The sequence below is a fragment of the Carex rostrata genome, chromosome 31, assembly GCF_964058835.1.
Source record: "Carex rostrata chromosome 31, lpCarRost1.2, whole genome shotgun sequence".
In the NCBI taxonomy this organism is placed as follows: Eukaryota; Viridiplantae; Streptophyta; class Magnoliopsida; order Poales; family Cyperaceae; genus Carex; species Carex rostrata.
In genome coordinates this window covers 739,121-765,197 of record NC_135948.1, presented here as the reverse complement: position 1 = coordinate 765,197, position 26,077 = coordinate 739,121, and the positions used below count along the sequence as shown (strand labels likewise).

The window sequence follows — 26,077 nt, the reverse complement described above, 5'->3', positions numbered from 1 at the left end:
TCAACATAGTGGGTGTAAGCATAGTAATAAGATTCCCGATTGATTCATTTTTTTTGATGTTTTTGAATTGAACTCTGAATAAAACACAAAAAAACGTATAATACTTTTTATTTGCGAATAAAACACATATAAAGCGCGAATCATGAATTATTCGGGAGAAAAACGCGAAAAAAATGCCATTGTTTTTTTTGCTGGGGTTTTTTGTTGGAGATTTTTTTTTGCTTCCTTATTGTACTGAATTATTTCCGAATTATATCGAAAGCACTAATTTTTGAACCCGCCGAATTGAATCGGAATTTTTCGTTTCTCACTATGGGTGTAACCGTGTAAGGATGGCACTTCCACAATATCCAGGATAAATTTTCAACAAAATGGTTAAATCCTACGTTTATGTTTAATTGAATAGATGAATAATGAACACACTTTTAATTAACTGAAAGTACTAATTACATGAAAATGAACCTAACTTTCATGAATTATGGGACTTATCAACTAGCATAGTCTAAAAGCTTATTTTTGTTGAAACTAATAATACTAAGTCGATTCATATTGATACAATTATATGAGAGTAAATATAATAATGAATTATAGAGTTTTTTTTTTTTAATTTATGGTGGCACTATACTCATTTAAACATCAGGGGAGGTAATAAGACTGTCAAAAGTGTCATTTTTTATAACAACAAATTAAAATTGTTCATGCCAATTACTATACGAAAATACTAATTAGAGATATTAGCGTAATTATACCTACGAACTACAATTCTATTAGTATGCCATCGACTATATTGATTAAGGCAATATCATTTGTAATTTTTTCCCTAAATTAATATATATGGAAAGTAAAACTTAAGATGTGTAGGCAATAACTACCATATTCGATATAAAAATATAAAAAATATATTTTAAGTTCCATATTTAGCTTTCATTATTATCCAGTAACATTTAGTAGTTTTCTTTTACATATTTGATAGATACAATATTTTATTATGCTTCTACGTACGTACCACCATAATTAGAAGAACATATAGAAAGATAAATTGGATATAAAGAGATAAATCTTTTTCAGCTAGCCCTCAAAAATCTAATATTATTGATCCCAAAATAGCACTGCCCGTTAATTTATTAATTAATTTCTGACTTTCCAAATTTATTTAAGTCACTAATCACTTTAGTCCTAGAAGCCGTTAATATAAACGTAACGTAATTCTGTTCTAATCCAATTCAGTCATTCAAAGGAGGGAAGGTATTGCTATTTTAGTTACGCTATAATTAATCCACATTTTATTTAGTTAGGCTATATATAATTAATTAATGTATTCCTTTATTTAACTAATCTCCCCTCCAACACGTACTATATATATATAAGTATCTCGCCTTAGACCTAGCTAGCTTGTGCCATTAATTTGTGAAATTAAGAAGAGCAGAGCAAAAGAGAGAGAGAGAAAATCCGTGTTCTTAAAAGAACTCTGTAAAAACAGCCATGGCATTTGAAGCAAGCATTATTTCTCTTCACACCAACAGGTACACCGCCCTCCATCCCCTGTTCCCTTTTCTCTAATATCAATTTCTTTCTTTTAGTTAACAATTACCGCTAATTTCATTGGATTAAACATTTTAAATTCTATTTTATATTGACATTGTGTTAAAATTTGTAGGAAACGGATGTCATACCTCCATCCTGAGGTAATGATAGAGGTTGAAGATGTTATATTTTATCTACACAAGGTAATTTTCTGCATTTTATTTAATCACAAAGAGTTCTATTTAAGAAGGGATTGTGTCTTATTATTAAGCGAATCAAGAAGATGGTCTAGAAAGGTTAGAATATCCAATTAATTGTGCACTCCATGGTGATGCATCTGTGACATATTTGATGTGTTGCATTTTTACTTAAAAATGAATAAATAGAGAATACATTAGTTGTTTTTTTTTTTTGAAAAAGTGGTCACCCACCGATTTCATTCGAAACCATAATAGTGTTTGCTTCCAATCTTCAAATAATCGGAGAAAGAAACGCATACAGTTTGTACCAAGAAAAAACAAACATAAAAAACCAAAAAGGCTGGTCCACAGAAACAGCCCTAGGCTAATAAACGTCCAAAGAATAGAACTGAAACATCAAAAACAATCAGCAGGCAACAACAGAAACTCCTAGCAATATCAGACAACAAAAAATTCCTAATCATTTAGAAACTCTAACCCAAGCATATGGGTTAAATCTTCTTGTGTCAGCATAGGGTGCTCGACCTCTATCTCTGAATCCCCCTCCTGAACTGTTTCATGTTGACCTAATACAATCAGATCATGAGAAGACAAGACATTAGTGTCCAAAGACATAATTAAAGACAAATGCACAACACATATATATCTGTTGGAACTTGGAATGGATATTTTTCCTACTAGTCAAATGCCTTCTATATATATATAAAATATATATGTAGCCTCGGGTCCCACATCAGTATGCACAACAACATTAATTGTTTTATCTTTCGATAATACAATTAATTAACACGACAACTCATTCTCTTATTTTGCAGATTCCTCTGATAACTAGAAGTCCAATTCTTCGAAATCTCATCCATGCACATTCCACCGAAGAAAGCGACACTTGTGCGTTTGCACTTGATGGGTTTCCTGGTGGGGCTCGCTCCTTCGAGCTCGTTGTCAAATTCTGCTACGGAAGGAAAATCGAATTGACATCGGTGAATGTTGTCCCACTACTTTGCGCTGCCTTCTATTTACATATGACGGAGAAATACTCCAAAGATAATTTGATAGCTCAAACTGAAATATTTTTCTCAAACAAAGTCCTCCCAAGCTGGACAGAATCAATTGAAGCTCTGGTTTCATGTGAGGATGTATTCAACCAGGCCGAGGAGCTCGGTTTTATCTCTAGATGCCTTGATTCTGTTGCAGAGTACATGATGAAAAACTGCGAGCTGAGCTACCCAGAGAAGGAACTGCTTTGGAGTGAGATTAGATGCATGTCTCTGACTCATTTGGAATTAACCGAGTCAAGTACTTCATGTTGGTGGTTTGACGATCTATGCTCTCTAAGCATAGATCTCTTCAGGAGACTTACATGCGTAATGGAAGAAAAGGGACATGATCCATTATTTATTTTCAATGTCATTATGTACTATGCAAGAAAGTACAACCCCGGGTTAGATCCTGATTCTTCTGGAATATGGTCATATGAGGAGAGATTCGTGCTTGAGCAAATTGTTTATATGTTACCTGCAGAGAAGGGGGTCACCTCAACAAATTTCCTTCTTAGCATGTTGTCCGCTGGTACCATGTTAAACGTGAGCCCAGCATGCATTTATATCATTGAAAGGAGAATTGGTGCTCAACTTGACGAATCTACCCTTGAGGACCTCTTAGTCTTAGTACCAATTTTCGGGGACACAACCTATAACACACAAGTTATCAAGAGTATTATTGAGAATTTCGTCAAAGAGAACTCACATGTAGAAAATGTCCCACGCAATACGGCAATGGCAAAGCTGCTTGATCGCTACCTCGCATATGTTGCAGCGGATGCGAGTTTGAACATGGAGATGTTTCTGTCACTTGCAGCTGTGGTTCCTAGGAATGCAAGGCCTTGCCATGACGACCTTTATCGTGCGATTAATTGCTTCATGGAGGTACGTAATCATATTACTTACTTTTAACAACCTTCAGCTGATATTGACATTTTCATCCATGGAAATTGCCTTCTTTGTGGCTAGCTGTTTAAAGATTAATTCCGAAACGACCCTTCCTTTTCAAGCTTAAAAAAAAAAATTGAAACATAAAGAAAGGAAAACAAATTGTTTTTCTTTTGAAGAAATTAAGGTGGACGTGTAATTAAACATGTGCTTGATACTTCTCACTTCACAATTTTTTTTATCAGATTTTTTCTTTCTTAAATTAGTGCAACTGAGACTTCACCTTTAAAAGAAATGATATGATTTCAGTTGCATATATGCTAACAATGTACATTTCGATCAATCTTATGCAGTACCATCCATGGCTCTCTGAACAGGAAAAAATAAAACTCTGTCAAGTACTGGACATAAAAATGATGTCTGAAGATGCATGCAATGATGCATCAGAGAATGGAGAGCTTCCCTTCCTCGTTAAGTTAAAGGTTATCTTCAATCAATTCCTCCATTTCAGGAGATCCCTTGCTGGGTTGGAGCCAAATGAATGAAATCTGAACTTTGTTCGACATTGCTCTAGGAGCAGAGCAAAAAAAAAAAAAAAAAATTCAGAAATACTGTTGAGGAAATTTGCTAATAACTTTGTTAAGAATATGTAATCCATAATATAATAATTCAGAAATACTGTTTAGAAGCTTTTCTCTACAAATGAAATCCATAAGATAGTAACAAATTAATGTGAACAAGAGACAATTGATGCGGTGTGCATATATATATAGTCTGCTTTCTACTTAAATATGAAGCAGTGTATTATGTTTACTTTGTTTGCCTTTCATATTTTCGTTTTTTTTTTTTTTTTAAATGTTAGTATTCCGATAAAAATATATTTCATATTAAAATCCAACAAATTATTTCTTAAATACATCTGTATGATACCCTTTTTAAATTATTTTTTTAATTACGAACTCGATTTTCACCAGCTCGTAAATAAAAGAAACAACCAATATATATATATACTAGTATCATACCCGTGTATTGCAACGGTGACATATTATAAGAAAAAAAAATCAATATATGAAAATAATAATTATCCAAAAATCAAGACACATGTTAATAGAAAATTTATATGATTATGTATTTTTAATTAACTTTAATTGTGATCTCTGATAACAATTTGATGATGTGATGATTCTTTATTTTTAAGTACCAATGATATCAAATAATAGCTCAATTCGAATCTAATATCAAATATCGTACAACAATTCAATATCGACATATAATATGATATCAAAAAACATAAATAAAAAGTGTTATCGTGTGTATGTATAGGATATACACACACACATATTATAAGAAAAATATATATTTACACACACGTTCCAATTTATATTCTTATTTGTTTCCAATTTATATATATTTTTTCTTTGTTTCCAATTTAGAATATATATATACATACACACACATTGATATATTCTATACATGAAATATATTCTAAATTGTCCACAACAATATATATAGAAACTAAGAAAGAGAAATAAAAAAATAAAAAAAAGAAATAAGAAAATGAAAGGTGGAGTCTTTTCAATTGAAGATGAGAAATATGAAAACAAAGAAATAAGGAAACAGAGAAATATATCGCTAAATTTCAGAGACTGTTCATTTTTAATTGTAACGTATCGTGTAGCAGCACATGTGGTGAGTATGTTTTTAACTAAATTTAGACTTCTATACATAAAACAAATGCATTTAATCAAAAGAAGACAAATTATATAATTGGAGGGCTGAGATCAAATCCGAAGTTTCATCTTTCAATTGTAGCTGTTGGCGGATCGGACACCCAACATGCTTAATAATAGAATGGACATATATATATATAGCTCATAGAGAGAGAGATGGGCTACGGTGAGTTGCAAAGTAAAACACGTTTATACTCCACGCAATATCTTCATTTTCAAAGTTCAAAACGTCGATCCAAACCGCTCAACATGATCTCCATAATAAATATGCTTGGAAACTAAATTTTACATTTTTTGGAATTTTTTTACTATTTATTAAGCCACTTTGAAAATCTGAAAATCCGGGTGAACAGAAAAAAACAGTAAAAATTTCTGGACCACCGAATCGGTGATTTTCAAAGTGGCTTAATAAATAGTAAAAAATTCCAAAAAATATAAAATTTGGTCTCCAAGCACATTTCAATATGGAGATCATGTTGAGCAGTTCGGATCGACGTTTTGAACTTTAAAATCGCAAAATATGAGTGTGAAGTAAAATAGTTGCTTTACTTCGCAACTCACCATAGCTCATCTCATATATATATATATAGAGAGAGAGAGAGAGATGGGCTAATGCCTAATATACAAGGTTCTAAATAGCGATTATAGCGGCATAGCGGGGAGACCAAAAAAAAAAAGCTATTGCGAATAGCGTAGCTATAGCGGAAGCTATTACACATAGCGATTTTCCCTTTTCAAACTTTATATTCTATATTTCTACTAATTATCAACATAATCAATATTAGAGAATTGATGTAACAACTAAATGACAACTAATCTAAGTCTATACTTTTTATCAATTACGCAAATAAGAAGGAAAAAAAATCTAAAAAGTAACATTATTTAATAGTTTATACTTCATGGTATTACATATTATAATAGACAAAGAGCAATTAATTTTATAAGGTAAATGAAGTCAATATACATATTTAAACATTTTATAATTATAATAATAATCAAAATCAGCTTTCAATTGAAACGAACGATAATAATTTTACAAATGAATACTATAAAAAGAGTAATCAAAATGAAGAATTAGTATTTGAATATTTCTCAATATAGAATGATAGAATAAATCACAAATAAAAATAGAAGCATATAGTTTGGTTTAGTATACTTATTGTAGAAGACCATGTAGCATTAGAAATAAGAATAGAAGTACAGAAGTCCATATAAATTGCAAAAAAAAAAACCATGTAACATAGTGGTAGCTATAGCGGGTCTCATATAGCGGTAATAGCGGTCAACTATTATAGCTATCGCGGTCGTAGCTGAGTTAGCACAATTTTATCTCATAGCTTAGCGTTTATGGTCCGAAAAAGCTATAGCGTAGCTATAGCTAACTATTTAGAACACTGCTAATATACAATCGATTGTTCCTAGCCTCCCGTGCAACCAAGTCATTTTTCAATTTTTAAAGTCCAAATGATCGATCCAAACCGTTAGATGTGATCTCCATATTAAAATGTGCTAGGAGACCAAATTTTACATTTTTTAGATTTTTTTTACTATTTATTAAGCTACTTTGAAAATCGCTGATCCAACGGTAGCTTCTGATTTTACTGTTTGGTTAAGCCACCGTTGGATCAGTGATTTTCAAAGTGGCTTAATAAATAGTAAAAAAAAATCCAAAAAATGTTAAATTTGGTCTCCTAGCACATTTTAATATGGAGATCACATCTAACGGTTTGGATCGATCATTTGGACTTTAAAAATTGAAAAATGACTTGGTTGCACGGGAGGCTAGGAACAATCGATTGTATATTAGCCTATGTCTCTCTCTCTCTATATATATATATAGGATTTGGCTACTGTGCTACGCCTCAATATTCGAGTTTTCAAAATCCTAATAATCGATCCAAACCGTTCATCTTGTTCTCCATATTAATATGTGTTTGTAGACCAAATTTTACATTTTTTGAAAAAAACTTACTATTTTTTTAGATTTATTGAATATCCCTGTTTTTTATGGTACAGATTTGTCTGAAAAACAATGATTTTCAATAAATCTAAAAAAATAGTAAAATTTAGTCTCCAAACACATATTAATATGGAGAACAAGATGAACGGTTCGGATCGACCGTTAGAATTTTGAAAACTCGAATATTGAGCCGTAGCGCCGTAGCACCGTAGCCCTCTATGCAACCCACAGCACCGTAGCCAAATCCTATATATATTTTTTTATTTAAAAGGAAATTTGCTACGGCACCCATAGCACCGTAGCCCTTTACTTAAAAGGAAATTTGCTAATAACTTCTTCTTCTTTTTTGAGGGTAGGAGACAACTAAAAAAAAAAAAAAATTATTAGCAAATTTCCCCAGCAATATTTCAGATTTTTTTTTTTTTTTTTTGCTCTGCTCCTAGCAATGTCGAACAAAGTTCAGATATCATTCATTGGGCTCCACCCCGAGCAAGGGATCTCCTGAAATGGAGGAATTGATTGAAGAGAACCTTTAATAACTTTGTTAAGAATATGTAAATTGAACTCCATAATTTTAGATGCTTTTTCTACAAATGATATCCATAATATTTCATCAAATGTGAACAAGACAATTGGTCTAATTAAATCTGAAGCAGTGTATGTTTTATTTATTTGACTTTTTATGTTGTCCTTTTTTCTCTTTTTGGAGCTCAATTTTTCATTGAGTTGCTTTTTACTGGTAAAGAGGACTGAGGCTCTGAAGCCTGACTTCTTTCTTACAGATTAATTGATAATAGCGTGCCTGTTGTGATATGTAATTTTTAATAACACTCTTAAAAATGGAAAGTTGTTTTTCTTTTGAAACATAAAGAAAGGAAAACAAATTGTTTTTCTTTGTTTGAAAGTTTCTTTCTGGACTTAAAATTGGAAAACGCTATTCTGGCAAACAAATTTGGTAATTGTTAGATCTCTTAACTTTGCTAATTGGCCACTAGATATAGACCGCAATATATAAACTTTTTTGTCAAAAAGAATAAAACAGAAAGAACATTCAATTTACTCGTTAATTTGACTGTAATGTTAGAAAAAACTCAGTACAAGAAAAATTTTCATGTTACAATATTCACAATAAAATGGACTAAAATTAAGTTACACAACATAAACAGAAAACTTTAAATGTATATATAAACCTAAGGATTGGCACTATCAAACATCATGCAGTGTCTAGAGTTGGGCTTCTACAATACAGCCTTGATTTAATTTTAGATGCTTTATCCAAAGGTAAAGAAAAATTGGTATAAAATTATACTTCTTCTGTAAAAACCCTAAAAATAAAATCACGAAACCTCTTTGAGTACAGTTTTGGATCAACTGCTGAAATTGAGGTGGGGTCATACTGCATAGATTTGTATGCATGCTCAAGCTTCTTACTGATATCATAATCTTGTAGAATATCTATTATTCCAAAGTATAGTAACACATCATGAAATTCACCAGTTGGTTCTCCAATGAGAGCTGATTCAATGCCGGCTCTCCGCACTATCTGTTCTACCTTTGCTGGCATATTAATTCCTAATTTGATTGTCGACCACCTAAAAAACACAAATCACTAATTAAAGTAGAGCATTATTGAGATAGGTTGTTTTGGGTATGTAAAGGAAAAAATTATATATTATTAAGATGCCAAATCACTTGAAGCACCTTGTCAAGTCTGAGTCTTCCTCTCGAGGTGTTCCATCGCTTCTCTTTTCAGCATCATTGGCTGTTTCAGAAGTTTAAGAATGAGAAAACCAAATAGTTAATTCTTTTTTTGAAAACTGAAACTTGGCTAAAAGGATTATACCTGGGAGAAAGTGTACACCCACTAAAAGACTGTAGTCCATGATTCTTTCTTGCTCCAAGAAATCAGAATCTCTTTCCACTTGCCTATTCACAAATATAAATAATGTTAGGAGACTCAGACATAATTATAAATCACTGCTCTTATTTTTTTCCTTGGTGTAATAAAAACACATGGAGGAATATATCCTCAGTTAACTACAACTAAAAACAGGACAAATTAAACAAAAAAATGTTAGATAATGGCCATATTGAGTTAAATATTTAGTCATAAATTATTAGTGTGAAGCAGAAATACTATATACATTACCTGAAAAATTCCTGAAACCAAGAATTCTGTAATCTAAAAATGAAATTAAGATCGAGATCCTTTAAAGTGGTAGTCTCATCAATCTCTGTCTCAGGTTTATCGGTTGTGCGACCATGTGAAGATCCCTTCAGGTCAAATCGTCGGTGGATGGGATACTCGCAGTTGAAAAGATTACCCATTATAACAAAGCGAACCTGTTTTAATTTGCTAAGTTAATTAAATGGTTGAACCTGTTTTATTTCATTGTTTCATCTTTGCTAACCTTTCTTTGAGTAGCACCGACTAATTTGACACAGTGTAAACCAAAAAACTTGGTTACTAGAGTGTTCTCAAATGCTCTAACATGGTTGTAATAAGCTGGAAGCATCTTCAAAAGAACCTATTCAAAGATAAATTTTGAAAAACATAAATCAAGATGATTTTTACTTAAAAGGAAAAAAAATCCAGGGCACTTGAACAAGAACCAGAGACTAGATGAAAACAGTGGAGAAATTTCTACCTTCACTTCTGATTTCTTCATTGTTTTTATCATATACTTGTCATCATTAGTCAAGTAGAAGAAACTTCCGCTCTTTCCAGGTGAGGATAGTTCTCTAAGTGCATCATTGCCACAAATAGAAAGCATGTAGTCCGCTGGATCAACCTTGAACAACTTCCGTAGGGTCCTGTAAAGGGAGTTGATTTAGTGCTTTTCTCTATGCTTATGTGCTCCTGTGTGATCAGTTTGTATTTTCTCAATATATTTGGGTTTCAGTATTAGTCTTCATTTTTCAACTTTTTTTGTGTGCTAATTGTCGCATCGAACTTCTATTAGAAGAGTAGTTCACTTCATCATTCAATTCTGGGAAACATATTTATTTTTCAGTTGTATTTATGTATGATGATGTGTTCAATTAATGTTACTATTCTTCTCAAAATATGTTTCTTTTTTTTTCCTCTAACTGCAGCATTCAATTTTTGACCGAAGAATGGATAATTGTTTGACTGACCTGAAAACCATAGGACAGTAATCTTTCCACCGGAATTCAATTGACTGGTGGGGAGGTGTCTGTTTTGATCCTTCTGGAGGAAACCTTGTCCAGACCTTCTCTTTTGGATCAAATGCAGATGGCTTGAGATCGAGCGTTGTTGCAGCAGATTGCTTCCCTACTGCATGTCTGCAACACAAGTGAATGAATCAAATGGAAGTGCTTCAGCCACTATAGCTCCTTCGAATTTATTCACAATATATTTGATAAAGCATCATTGGTGGAAATTTAAAATGAGATAACAGAGAAAAAAATTGACCATAATAACCAGGACTAACCACAATGTTATCAGCTTTTCTCTGAACAAAAACAAGTAACTTTGTCACTACAGACTTAAAGACCACAAATAACCTATGGGTTAATTTAACATGGCAAAATATATTATGTACTCAAAATTATTGGAACATGTAATTTATCATTTATCACAGCCTTTTCAACTCCAAATTTCACTTACTACTACCTAGGGGTGATCATTACTTGTTGCCTTCTATGTGGGTGTCTGTGCATTTGCTAAGATAAAAGATAGTCTCCACTTAGTATTTGATTGTGCTACAAAGCCAATTTGAAGGAGAAAAAAATAGACGGAATACCTGATTCCAAGTTGGAGATTAAGCATGAGCTCATAGTTCCTATGCCCCTTAGAAATAGTTTCTCCCTGCCTCTTTATCTCTGACGGTGGCCACCTCATCATTGGTGTCAACGGGCACACCTCACTGTTCCTCCAATCTCCATCCAATTCGTCGTCAGAATTTGTGAAATTAGCAAATGAGATCACGCTTTTTGAGTGTCCCCTAGCCCATAGCTTCTTTGAGGAAGGCATCACTGACAGAACATCTCCTTGGCAAACCTGGAAATAGCCATGTCAATTATATCGCCTCAGTGACCTCACATGATCTAATGGTTTATGGTAGTCAAATAAACATACTTTATATATCTTTGTAACAGCAAATAGATATTATCTACAATTATGATATAACAATAAACAAAATTGGGCCATTAATAAAAACTGCGTGAGATACCTTTTAACATTTTCCAAATTAAAGTGAAAGTCATGATGGCACTTACTGCAGTAAATGTAAAGCAAAATTAAAAGCAAGTAAAAGAAAGGGCTAGCTACCACCAACAATTCTGACCAACCGAATGTTGCAAGACAACCTGATCCAACCAACAAGGACTGTGGCATGTGTCTGGACTAGCTGGTGAAACCTGACATGGTAACACCTACCTCAAAATCACTTCGGCCGGTGGTGAAGAAAGTCTCTGGATCTCGGGAAGTAGGTGAACTGGCGTCGACTGATGGATAATAGGCACCTCTTTGTTGGAGCACTCCATTCTCCATGCTCCAACAGCCAACATAGATGCTACCATCAGCCCACTTGAACGTGCCACTTCCGTTTGGTAAGCCATCCTTCCATCCACCTTCATATCTGTACCACAATTATATGTTTGGAATGAACATTGCCTGATTCAGCTTCATTGTATCATCAAAATAAGATAGATATATTATCTAACTAGTATAGATTATCTGATTTAATTGTACTTTCTCAAAGGAGCAATTTGCTCAACCACCTTAAACCGCAAATAGTAAATTCGAAAGGCCTTCTGAGTTCTGACGATAAAACATTTAGTATTCGCACACAGCCATCACATATATTTCAATCAAACGAGAACAATGTCACTCTTTCAAGTTTTCTTGGCAGTAGAAATTGTAATGCAATGTTGGTATTATATAATTTTACGGACATTAAAAGAATATATTTCAAATATGAGTCATTTAAAATTATTGGGCAAGGCATTCTTACCTATTTCCACTTGCCCATATTAGAAGGCCCCGGCCATGAAAAGCACCGGCCTTCCACTCACCAGAGTACTCGTTGCCATTTTTCCACACATACTTCCCATAACCTTCCTGGAACCCGTACACCCATTCCCCGTCATAATAATCTCCAGATGGGAATGACTTCTTGCCATGCCCGTGCTTGAGATTCTGCGACCAATTGCCCCAATATGTGTCGTCTGAACAGCTTGTATACGTTCCGAATCCCTCCATGAATCCATTACAAAACTCTCCTTCATATGTGGCACCGGAAGGCCACAAAAATTTGCCACGGCCAGTTGCACGGCCTCGTCGCCACTGTCCCTCATACATGCATCCATCAACCCAGAGGTACTTGCCTATGCCATCAGGCAAACCGGCCCGCCATTCACCGGTGTAAAAGTCTCCATTTGGGAGGCGTCGTTCCACGTGCTCTGTCTGTTCTTCTTCTTCTTCTTCTTCTTCTTCTTCTTCTTCTTCTTCTTCTTCTACAGTTGGGGAGTTCCCTTCGCCATTGGCAGAGGTGGAGGTAGACATTGTTGGGAAAACAAGGCTTCGCCGCTTGTGATGGTGGTGGTGGTTGTGGTGCTTTCGGAGGAAGGGCCGATCCCAAACTTTGGGCATGATAAATGGGGGTAGAGATTTATGATGGGCTAGATCATGAGCTTGGCGGGGGTTTCATTCTATGTGAAAAAGGAGAGAGAAACAGGAATTTCGTGCAACTTTGGATTGGTTTTGATTTGATTTGGAGGAAGAACAACCGAATTAGGGGAGAGAGAGAGAGAGAGAGAGAGATAGAGACAGAAATGGATATGGTAGGATGTCCGAGGATGGCGCACAAACGCAACATTTGAGGAGGCGGGAGAGCGAGCTTAATTTAGGCTTGGAATATGGAGAGTTGGAGACTGAAAGGAAGAAAAGAGCCTGCTGCCTGCGTAAGTTCCTAGATCCCATGACAGGTGGGTCCCACCGAAAAAATGAAATTAAATATACCGACAGATGACATATATATTAGAAGGATCTCTGTTAATAATTTTAAATTCTAAATTTATTTAGCAAACATTTTATGTTAATTTTAGATTATTTTTATATCTACATTTTCAATTTCGCAAACGCTTTAAAAAAAGATTAATCATTAAAATTATATATTAAAGAAGTAATTAATCTTTTATAATTACAGAGAAAAAAGTGGTCGTATTATTTGTGAAGTAATTAAAAAACTTATGTAAAATTAATTAATTTTCAGACAAATTGTTAATCTAATAGAATTACTAATTAATAAGTAAGTGCATCACATTCTTGCAAGAAAATTATAAGTATTAATTATATCATGATCATGTACAATTAATTAATTATTTTACAAATAAATGTAAGGAGATGTCATGACTTGCGACTTGCATTGCTTCGGCCGGTCAGAGTGGCACTTGACTGTTTCATATATATATTCTGCCTTTTTTTGTTTTATTGTAAATTTATGTAATTCTTTTTTAATTAACAAAAATCGATGGTACGTGCAACAGACACATGCATGAATACCTCCGGCCTTGGACGCTTTCTCAATTAACCGGGCCTCATTAATTGATTGATCTCCTCGATCGTTCTCGGCCTTAATTTCCCAGTTCCAACTTCCAACTCCAGCAAAGCACGAGAAGAGAAGAGACGAAGACAAAAGAAAACCAATGTTCGCATGCACGTTCCAAACTCCAGCAAATCACGAGAAAGGAATCTAGCTAGCTAGACTGCTAGAGCAGACAACAAAATGTTCACACGTACCTTCAATCGTCCTATATATCGTCATTAAGCCACGATATATATGTTCAAACGTCTATTTTAAATTACTAGTATCATACCCGTGCGTTGCAACGGATGCATATTAAAATAAACAAATATATCAATGAAAATAATAATTATCTAAAAATTAAAACACATGTTAATAGAGAATTTATATGATTATGTATTTTTAATTAACTTTAATCGTGATCTCTGATAACAATTTGATGATGTGATGATTTTTTATTTTTAAGTACCAATGATATCAAATAATAGTTCGATTCGAATCTAATATCAAATATCATACAACAATTCAATATCAACATATAATATGATATCAAAAAACATAAATAAAAAGTGTTATCGTATGTATGTATAGGATATATACACACACATATTATAAGAAAAATATATATTCACACACACGTTCCACTTTATATTCGTCTTTGTTTTCAATTTAGAACACACACACACACACACATTGATATATTATATATCGGAAATATATTCTAAATTGCCCACACTAATATGTATAGAAACAAATAAAGAGAAATAAGGAAATAAAAAAATTGATTTCCATTGTGATCCGTATAGAAACGAAGAAATAAGGAAACAATAAATAAGAAAATGGAAGGCGGAGTCTTCTCAATTGAAGATGAGAAATATGGAAACAAAAAAAATAAGGAAACAGATAAATATATCGCTAAATTTCAGAATTTATTCAATTTTATTTGTAACGTATCGTGTGGCAGCATATGTGATGGGTATGTTTTTAACTAAATTTAGACTTATATACATAAAACAGATGCATTTAATCAAAAGAAGACAAAATATGTAATTAGAGAGCTGAGATCAAATCCGAAGTTTCATCTCTCAATCGTAACCATTGGCGGATCGGACACCCAACGTGCTTAATAATAGAATAGAGATTAATTATATATGATTGCTCACATATCTTACATTTAATTATTTTTTTCGTAATTTATATTAGTTTATTCAAAAATGTCCAAAATATGAAAAACAAAATGATAAAATAAAGAAATTAATGATGATGGTCATGTGCCATGTTATGTGTCGTATCTGTTATGATCAAGCCGGGTTGCGTGTTATGCTATTTGTGTCATTTTTTTCGAGTGATCATCAAGTATTTATTTAATGTTTGCTTTGAATTTCAAGTAATTCTTAAAAGAAAAATTGAGGCATATCCATGTTCTTGTATTGAGCTCTTAGATGTCTTAATCTGTCAACGATTGTGATTAAAAGATGAATTTTCAGATTAAATATTGCTTCTATTTGATTATTAATTATTATTATATGCATCTTTGTTATGTTTTTATACGTGTATAAGTCTAAATTTATTTAGACTCGTCACATATAAATGTCATGATTGCTCTATTCTTTTCGAAAAAGTTTCTAAACCTTTCTTATTTGATTGTCATGTTTTTTTTTTTTTTCAAAATATCATTTAAAGATACAGATTCATAGTGGCTGTAATTTTTTATTTCATTATATGTTATTTAAGAATATATTCAAATAGGTAATTTTGGCATGAAATACGTTAGAATTATATTGCTAAGAGATTTTTTTCTATCATATTTTTTTTTTCATAACAAAGGATAAGATAATCATACACCTAACACGAAAAACTAAAAAATTACTCAACTTCAAATTGTTTTCACAAAATTTACTTCTCCCGTATTAAGATTTTCTCTCCGACGTAAATTAAAAAGAGAAGGGTTCAAATGTCTCCATTTTTGGTGTCTCCATGCCTTCATTTTTAAAAAACTTTAATAACTCAAAATTTAAAACTTAAAAGTCAAAATAAAACCGTTGAATGTAATCTACATCATTTTATCTATGCACTAGTAAAAAATTATGACATTTTAACTTTGTTTTGATTGTCATTGAGAGCTTGTAAAAACATACTAATGTGGATAATTTCTAAACTTTAATTTTTCAACTAATTGATTTACATAAAAAGAAAATCGAAATGTGATAAAAAAAATTTAGCACATAGATAAAATAGCATAGATCACATCTAACAGATTTATTTTAAGGTTTATGATTGAAATTTTGAGTTATTAACGTTTTGAAAATTGAGGCATTTGAACCCTCCTCAATTAAAAATGACAAAATTTGGATGTAAACAAAATTTATAAGGTCTTGATGATAATCATGGTTAAATTTTTAAATACAATTATGTCATTATGTTGATAATAATTTAATTTTTAACTCCGCCGAACATTGCTTAACTAATTAAAAAGGATATGTATATCCAAATAGGTAATTTTGAAAGGAATACGTAGAAATATTTCATTGCTAAGAGATTTTTTTTTCATAGCATATTTTGTTGTCTTTCTCCATGACATGGGATAAGATTATCATAGCAGTACTATAGCACCTAACACGAAAAACTAAAATTTTACTCGAACCTTCAAATTGTTTTCCTAAAATCTGCTTCTCTCGTATTAGAATTTCTCTCAGACGTAAATTAAAAATAACAAAATTAAAGTTGGATGTAAATAAAATTTATAAGCTCTTCATGAGAATCATTGTTAAATTTTCAAATACATTTTATGTCATTACGTTGATAATAATTTAATTTTTGACTCCGTAACTGTCGAACATCGCTTAACTATTTTTGTGTAGCTACACTGAATTGTTTTATTTTTGTTTTATTTTTCCTATTATAGAAAGATGTACGACGGTTTTGAATGTATGGAAAATATTTAACTATATCTAGAACAAACTTAAGTTTATTAAAATATGAGGAGGGTTCAACTGCACCAAAATTTCATCCTCCAGATTCGGTCCAAATTCTGAACCGCTTATCTCATTTTTTTATAAACGTCTCAGAATTTGTCTCTGCCTCCAACTCTTCATTTCCAAATATGCATGCTCAATCCTCTCCAGTGAAGGAAAACACTCCTAAATCTCTTTCTCTCTGTTTCGCACTTTCTCCCCCCACGACCCCACCTGTCTCAACCCCGACATCGACCTTTCACCCTCATTTTTTCTCAAGCTCTCTCCCTCTCACCTCTATGGATCCAGTGCTCATTTTGGAGTCTTCGTGCCCCTCTCCTCTCTTCGTTTTTGCAGCAATTCAACACTCAATTTGAAAGCATGGCCGGTTCGGTGGTGGGTATGGCGGAGGGAGCAATTGCAGTGACAATTTTGTTCACTGGAGAAAGAGGAGAAGGAGACAGAACCATGGCAACTTCTTTCACGGAATCAGAAGCAATCTCTTAGAAATGGAGAGGACAATAGGTTCTGATTTCCTTCTTATTTTGTTCACTGGAGAGAAAAGGAAAGACCCAAGCACGCAATATTTGGAATTGAAGAGTCGGTAGAGATAAATCTGAGGCGTTTATCAAAAATGAGATGAGCGGTTCAAGATTTGGACCGAATCTGAAGCATGAAATTTTGGTGCAGTTGAACCCTATACTTAGGGGGCGTTTGGTTCGCGCTATAGATTATTCCAGGGAATAGAAGAATTCCAGGGAATGTAATGCCAGGAAATGTCAGCCAGGGCATGTGTCATTATCATGTTTGGTTCGCGCATGGCTATTGCTTTAACATTCCTAGAAATAAGTCATTCCCATGTTTGGTTTACACATAGATATTGCAATGGCTATAGACATAACTTCACTATTTATTAATTATTAACTAAATGATGTTATTTTATTAGTACAGTACATTTCTAGTCAGGTTTGGTGTCAGTGTGTCCTGACCATAGTTATCACATATTTTACAAGATGTAGTATTTGTAGGCAATAAATGTTAAATGTACCGAATAAAGATATCACCACAAACTCTGTCACTGCTCATCACATAATATGTCAAATAAAGATATCCATTACAATAATTTTACAATATTAAAAATCATTACACAGCATTACAAAATATTCAAGAGATCACAACATAGTAGGTACAAAAAAAAAACTGGATATTCATTTTCTCAGCCTTGAAAAAAAAATGATATTTTCTCACCATGCCAGATTCTATGACCAGCCAAACTTATAATCTAGCACATAAACAAGTACGAGCGAAAACAGGTACATGAGATATGCCAAAACAATTCCACAGAGAGATGGTGCAGAAGATCGTAAAGAGACCCATGACAATGCACACAATCAGGATAACAAGCACTTATGATGAAAATTCCCATGTCAGATCCTTCACATAGACCAGTGCCAGGAACACCGCTAGGTAGTGTGTTATTCATAGTTGCTCCTCCATAGATCTGAAAAATGAAACATTTCCAACAATTTTTTAAGTTGAGGCACAAAGCACTATTCTTTTATCAATGAACTAACCCACTCCAGCTTGCAGCGAGTCATACCAGTACTGGCTTGTGTATTGTCCTATCATCTTGTGAGTGTACCGGGTACCTTGTACCGTGGACCGTTAAAGATAAGAGAATGATATATTCACAAATTAAAGCCGTCCTTCTAATTTCCTTCATAATCCTTTGTTCCTTTTGCAATGTGATATGGCTACTTCACTTGGGTTGGAGTTGCGACTGGTACGATCTGCCACGGTCATTGAGACGATCTCCTCTTGTACCAGTATAGATGCTATTTAATTCAGAGTCAGTGATCGGAAAGAAGAAGAAAAGATTGTTAACCGAATAAAATAAGAAGCGCGCGCGTGCAGTTCGCTGATATCCGCGAAGTGGGAATGGAAAAGTTCCGCCTTTTTTTCGGCTATGACGATGACCATGAACGAGGGAATCGAGATAGTCAGGAATCATCCATTACCATGTCTATTCCCATGTTAGTTTTGCCAAACACGGTAATCACATTCCAGGATATTGAGATGCCAGGGAATCAGCCTCCAATAGCACGAACCAAACGCCCCCTTAAAATATATAATGAATTTAAACTAAAAAACCAAAATCATAAAATAAGTTTGAATTCTTGATCTTGAGTTCATGAGACATGCATTATCTCTCTTATTATTTATTAAGTATGTTGATATTCTGATTTGTCAATGATTGTGATTAAAAAATGAAATTTTGAATTGAATATCAGTCATCCGATTATTATCTGTCTTCGTTTGATTCTATTATGCATCTTTTTTTTTTTTTAATATGTAGAAGTCTAAAATATATTTAGACACGTACTTATTGATGCCTCTCCAGCACTCTCTATCTCACAAAATCTACGTTTCTTCCTCTTTCTTCATTTTTTTGAGAACTTTCTTAAACCATCTTATTTGATTATTAGATACTCGGTTTTCTAATTTGTCCTAATTTTTGTTTTTCATTTTTAAATATCATTTATTTTTTTAACTTATTAATAATTAAATTGGTCATTTAAATGAACTTAGTAGATAATGAAGTATTAATCCGACCAATATATTGAAGTCGCGTTAATTTTTAATGTTCTTAGATTCAGCAACAAAAAAAACTATATTTCAACACTAGCAAATAGAATTTGATTCTTCCGATAATACACACGCATTTGGACCAATCTTAGTTCGATATAGGACCATTTGAAAATTCTCTATTCAAACAAAACTAATTCGAATAAAAATACTAATAAACACAAGAGATTTTATCAAACGTAAAGAATATTCTTGAATATTTTATAAAAGAGCATAGAAAGAAAGTAACACATACATTTGATCTTTAGTTGTCAAATATTAAAAGCGTTTGGAATTAAAAGAAGAATTATAACAAATTTTAAAAACATGGTCTTGTCCTCTAGAAGAACTCAAATAATCTGTTTTTAGTAGTTGAACGTAAACATTCATTCTGATATTTTTTTTCATCTTTTAATCACATCTTTTCTTATAATACGTGATTTTTTTTTATGAAAATATGTTATTTTGTATAAAAAAAATTAAATTGATTGATAATTGATTGGTCATTTAAATGAACTTAGTAGGTTCTTAAATATTGTTATCCGTATGCATATGATTAGTTGAGATATATCACTTCTCTCTTATATTATACTAATTGACTTTTAATTTATAATTTGAATTTAGAACCATCTATTTAAATTTTATTCATGAATATTGTTGAATAATTTTTTTATTGGTCTATTTCTTATCATAATATATGTCAGTTTGTTTGAGATTTTTTTTTTATTCTCTTATAATATATTCCCGTGTAATGTACGGATACAATACTAGTATTAGCTTAACATGTTAGAACCTAGTAAATACACAAGTGCATCACAGACCTGGTTTGTAGTCTGGTTTTTTTAATCCTTTTGAGCCATTAGCAGTTCATGATTGATTTAAAATTGCAATTCGATCTCTAGGATACAAACTGGTTATTGTTATCTTGCCTCGACAAGCTTAGTGAACATCCTATAACTAGGAGCTAATAGAGATGTATAATTACTTTATTTTCTTATTTCAGAATTGTATTGCATTTGTTATGTGTTGAATTATTTGTCGGAAAGTTTGTGTTGCTCATTGCTCTTTTATTTGGTCCTTTTCTCATTTCTTTTCTTCTTCTTTTTTAAAATGAAGATTGAGCCTTCAAATTTTATATCTTTGTTATTAGGATAAAGAATTTCTCATATTCGGATTTTAAACTAATAAACTTCCACATAAAGACTATGTATTTTAATTTGTCATTATACCAAAAACTAGTTCTTCCTTTTCTCATTTCTCATTACTCTTTTTTAATTTCTTCCTCTCACTGACCCTAAAGTTTTGTTATCATAATTAGGAATAATGGAAAGAGGTCATGGTCAGAATCACTACAGAATTGTTTTAATGAATAATATCAATCTAACTGTCAAAAGATATTAATTTAATCAAAATTTAAGAATACATTCAACATGTAAGTCCTTAAAATGTTTAACAAGGTTCCAATACTATTCATATCGTACTAATTGATATTACAATTCATGACCTTTTAGCTCACATAATTGATCGTCATGACTTCATGTCGATGCTAATTGATAATGCAATAATGTTAAAGACTTAAAAAGGCTAATTGATATTGCAATTATGTTAAAGACTTAAAAAGGCTATCTATTTGCATTGTACTCGATTTTAACTACTTTACCTAACTCAACAATTCAAATGTCCTTACAATAACCTCCATCTTTCTTTCAAAAAAAATATAAAAAATCCTCACAATAAAAGAAATAAATGAAGCATGTATAGTGAGTTAAATTCCAGTGTTGTAAAAAACGTCCGTTTAGGCCGATTAATCGGCTGATTAGTCGTTGGCGGTAATCAAACCGTTATAGATTTTTTTTTTACTAATCAACCAATTATTTCCGAATATGACAGATTATTCTTGATTATTTCCAATTAATCGCTTGGCGATACCCTGTCCATCCGATAACCGCATACCATTATTATTTACAACACTGGTAAATTCATATTGTGCCGCAATCAAAATGACAAGGGGCAATCATGCATGGCACTCGAATGGTCACAGTATACCAACAATTCCCTCTAATTAAAATGCCTCATGTTAGAAGTAATTTCAAATTTAAACTTCACCAATAAATAAATATATTGTCAACAAATCCTCACCCATCATTAATTATTTGACAACACCTTACGGGCACTAAAGACATCAATCAAAACTCAACTTTACTTTGCTTCCATTATTTTATTTTGCAGACAATCAAATTTCTCCAAAAGCACTCACTTATCAATTTATTTTGCAGACAATCAAATTTCTCCAAAAGCACTCACTTATCAATGCCCAACAGACATGGCATACAAATAGCAAAAGGAAAGAAAAGAAAAAAAAAATGGCAATAAGCCCAACATAACAGCTAATTTCATCTAAGCCTCAACGTAAATGCCTGCAGTGACAGCAAAATTTTCTTTAAACGTTCCTTGATATCAGGATCGATCACATTCCCGTCATTATCAAAGAAACTTTGAGGGGGCTTTGCTGGAATGAACAATTCAGGCTTGTTTATGAAATGCAGATCAAGAAATACACCGATCTGACGTATGTGGTATTGTGATCGTTGCCCTCCAGATCCACCTGCTGAAGACACTATGGCTGCCGCCTTGTCAGCCCACACATTTGGAGGCCTTGAGGCCCAATCAATGGCATTCTTCAGAGGAGCTGTGTTAACAAGTTTAAATTTGTTTTCAACTATTGTTTTCTGGAAAAATACTTTTGGTTTCATAATTGGCTTCACCAAAGATTTAAAGTCATTGATTAGACAGTAGAACCAACAAGAATCAGCTAGTATGGTAAATTTTAAGTCGTTTCTTTTAGTATGCATTATCATTTTTAGTTGATTGAAAAACAAGAATTGCAAAGCTGTTGAGCTAGTAATCATACCTTCTTCATTTTTTGGAAAAAAAAGGTTTTGTAACCCGTTCCATTGAACTGAAACAGTATTAACTTACAAAAGTCCCTATCACTTAGTAACCCTTTTGGCATGTGTTAAACCCCTCTTTGTGCTAAACCCTAGCACAATCAACCCAGAACTATTCAAGTAACAAGGTCTCAACCAACAACTAGCAATCATACTGGTCAAGTTGCGATGGTGCATGTGACAACGAATACTTAGGGCTGTACCTTCCTGTACAAAATGTACAAAAGGAAGCCCAAAAGGAAAGGACAAAAATGAAGGACCAATAAAATTGTAAAACCCACAGCACCTAATTAACATGATAAAATTTGGAAGTTTACTGGTACATATGCTGGTATAATACCAGCATATGTCAGTTTACCAGTAAAGCATTATCAATTAAAAATAAAAATCTTTGTAGTAATACCCTCAAAAACCAAACAGATACTGAAATGACAGAACTATTACTGCATGACTTACTACAGCAATGTGAAAAGTTAGAAGATAATTCTCAAATAAGAAGTGGAAAACAAATTGCATTACCTGGAACAGAGTAGTTGTATTCAGGCGAGGCAAAAAGGATGCAATCGGCTTCTAGAATCTTCTGTCTGAAGGCCTCTACTACAGGAGGGTATGTACCATCTTTCTCGAGATCCGTGTTTACAAAGGGTAAAGGCTCTATATCAATAAACTCCACTTTCAACCCAGGGATAGATTCATTGCATATCTCAATGGCTTCACAGGAAAAAAAAAAAGGAACAAGATGAGATATCATTAAGAAATTTATTCTTTTTCTTTAAATTATTTTGCGTATGTAACCCTGGAAACTTGTATGTTTCTGTCACAACCCAAAATTTTATTTAATTGGTCATAAATCCCACAATGATATGGTACAATTATTGCCATATCTGATATAATTTTTTGGGAAATATCAAATGAGAATCATTACGTGACCAAGTTGCAGTGGAAGGCAGTGAGGGAAGAGGGCGGCTACCCCCTTTAACGTCCCCGCCCCCCCCTCCCACCCCAATTTGAAAATTTGTAAACTTTGTAATATTTACATGCACATAAACTTTTCAGCCCCCTTTTAAAATAGGGTGAATTCATGTATACCCGTCAAAAACATCAAAGTTACGTATTTCACCCTCGAAAATTCACAATATCAAATTTACCCTTCTAAACTTCAAAAACTCACAAATTTACCCATTTTATTCTTGTTTTATTAGAACTCATTTTAAATTTATAAAATACCATATTCCCTTCATTAAAAAGATTAAAAATATGCAATATGTTTCAGAAAAATGATTGTCTAATTAGTCAGTTTTCGAAGGCAAATAGGTCATTTTTGTACTTCTGACGCTTACAAAAGCATATACTTAAATTTCAATGTGTGTGCATCAAAAGTTCAGAAATGACTCATTTGTCTTCGGGAACCGACCAATTAGAAAACTGACATTTTTTTAAACATGCTACATATTTTTTATTTTTCTTAATGAAGGGTGAAATGGGTACTTTATAAATTTAAAATGAGTTTTAATAGAAAAGACAATAAAATGGAAAAATTTGTGAGTTTCAAATTTTAGAAGGGTAAATATGAAATTATTAATTTTAGAGAGAGGGAATATGTAATTTCAAAGTTTTTTAGGGCAAAATATGAAACTCCCCCTAAAATAAAATTACAATACACTAGATTAATTATCCAGGCCCCCAATTTCATTTTTTTTATGGTGAAATATTGGGAACCAAAGGAGCATTGTCTTAAGTGATATAAGAAACAAATTACAACTTATATCAGAAAAAAAAAGGAATTTCACATTCCTACTTTTCATATTTATATCAAAAATGCCTACTGATGCAATAGCCAGGTTTTACCTTCTTCGTCAATTATTCATTCCCAAATCCCAACTTTCCAATAACTAGTTTTATCAGTATGGCAATATATCATTTCAAATCACCTGGATATGGGACTAAGCTCTTAAGAGCCTCACCAAAAGAGGAGCCTCCTTTGGGATTTTATGCCACCAAAGTTTTATTATTGGCCGCCTTTTGTTCTAAACATCACTACATCAGCAACTACGCTAGGACAACTAATTAACTATAACCACTAGGGGAGTGATTAAGCAAAGAAAAAATATAGTAATTTTCAGAGAGAGAGAGAGAGACCACAACGGATGAGACCGCGGTTGCGAGAGGCGCGGCGAAGGGAGCCACAGAGAGCGGCTACCTTAAGTAACGCCGGCGTTGGAGTCGTAATAGAGTTAGACGCCATATCTTCTTTTTTTCTCGTTTTATTTTCAAATCTCGCTTTGTGTTTGCATCACTAAGTTCTTTATATACCACAAAAAAAGAAAAAAAAAAAGGAAGGATAGATGTCACGGGACCCACAAACTTGGACTTCAGATTTTATGTACAAGTGTGATTTCGCCATTTCGGGATTGGGTTCTATTCTATATCTGCTGCGAATTCACGCGCTGTATCCTAATCCAACCCGTCCGATCTGAAAATCTCATTTTGATCCGCACCGTTAAATCAAAATGATATGGTCCAGATTCCAGAATACTCGGCATTTGTGCGCTGTAACAAGCCGAATTCATGCTGTTAATAACTTCAGCCGTTGCCGTCAAAAATGAAAATTCACTTTTTGGAAATTTGATCTGCGGGAGAAAATTCAAACTTTAAAATTGGAGAAATCAATTTCCCATACGATGTATGAAGAAATCAAACACGTGATATACATTTCTATGTCAATAAAATGTATAAACAGGTGACACATCTTGATCACCTCAATTTTCCACAAATCAATCCCATAAGACATCACATTTTATGGACAGGTCTAGTAGTCTTATTTTTTTTTTGGAAATTTGATCTGCGGGAGAAAATAATCTTTGCAGCCGCCAAGGTTTTCAAAAAAGAAATTTGATCTGCGGGAGAAAATTCCAGTTGACTGTCTCAAACTTTGAAATTGGAGAAATCAATTTCCCATAAGATGTATGAAGAAATCAAACACGTCTATGTGATATACACTTCTATGTCAATAAAATGTATAAGCAGGTGACACGTCTTGATCACATCAATTTCCCACAAATCAATCCCATAAGACATCACATTTTATCAAGGTTGTAAATAACGTTTATTGCGTCATAGCGGGGAGCTTCCAAAAAAAGCTATAGCAAATAGCGACGCTATAGCGAAAGCTATGCCACATAACGTTTTTTTTTTATTTTTATAAAAATTATATTATATATTTGTAGTAAATATCAACATTATTTAGTCTCATAGAACAATAAATAATACCAAATTGATTAAAAAATTATAATATTCATATTGAACCAATGCAAAGTCCAAATTGCGACTCAAAATATCCATAGTAATACTAATATCATAAACTATCGATCTTTTTCTATTCAAAATATCTTCAACATCATAACATAATTTATCTTTTTTCTATTTAAATTTCAAAATACCTAGAAATTAAAAAGAAAAAAAATTTCATACTTCTAGTAAAATAAACAGATGATCCTTGAAGAAATTCTTGTTAGTTCCTAAAATTTTCATAATTTAGCAATTATTTATTTGATTTATCATCAGTTAAAAAAAACCAAGAGCAAAATGAAAAAATTATTATAGCGGACCTGAATTTGATATAATGCAATATTCATCAAAATTAAACAATATCTTCAC

The 26,077-nt window shown here is 32.7% G+C and overlaps 3 protein-coding genes across 3 annotated transcripts; 1 reads left to right on the top strand and 2 right to left on the bottom strand.

Moving 5' to 3' along the window:
* The first annotated feature begins 1,442 nt into the window (after positions 1-1,442).
* Positions 1,443-4,216, top strand: LOC144547274 (BTB/POZ domain-containing protein At1g30440-like). Its single transcript, XM_078295876.1, has 4 exons — positions 1,443-1,523; positions 1,658-1,727; positions 2,540-3,649; positions 4,006-4,216. Exons 1-4 carry the CDS (start codon positions 1,483-1,485, stop codon positions 4,195-4,197), a joined length of 1,413 nt encoding a protein of 470 aa, XP_078152002.1. The 5' UTR covers positions 1,443-1,482; the 3' UTR covers positions 4,198-4,216.
* Positions 4,217-8,448: 4,232 nt separating this feature from the next.
* On the bottom strand, positions 8,449-13,205 carry LOC144547666 (phosphatidylinositol 4-phosphate 5-kinase 4-like). Its single transcript, XM_078296362.1, has 10 exons — positions 12,322-13,205; positions 11,745-11,946; positions 11,110-11,366; positions 10,481-10,648; positions 9,991-10,156; positions 9,754-9,870; positions 9,492-9,685; positions 9,186-9,268; positions 9,044-9,104; positions 8,449-8,934 (listed from the first exon to the last, which is right to left on the bottom strand). The coding sequence occupies exons 1-10, from the start codon at positions 12,957-12,959 to the stop codon at positions 8,646-8,648; spliced, it is 2,175 nt and encodes a 724-aa protein (XP_078152488.1). The 5' UTR covers positions 12,960-13,205; the 3' UTR covers positions 8,449-8,645.
* Positions 13,206-21,654: 8,449 nt separating this feature from the next.
* On the bottom strand, positions 21,655-24,707 carry LOC144547610 (NADPH:quinone oxidoreductase-like). The gene is made up of 3 exons (XM_078296301.1): positions 24,560-24,707; positions 22,940-23,131; positions 21,655-22,161 (listed from the first exon to the last, which is right to left on the bottom strand). The coding sequence occupies exons 1-3, from the start codon at positions 24,663-24,665 to the stop codon at positions 21,866-21,868; spliced, it is 594 nt and encodes a 197-aa protein (XP_078152427.1). The 5' UTR covers positions 24,666-24,707; the 3' UTR covers positions 21,655-21,865.
* Positions 24,708-26,077: the final 1,370 nt, after the last annotated feature.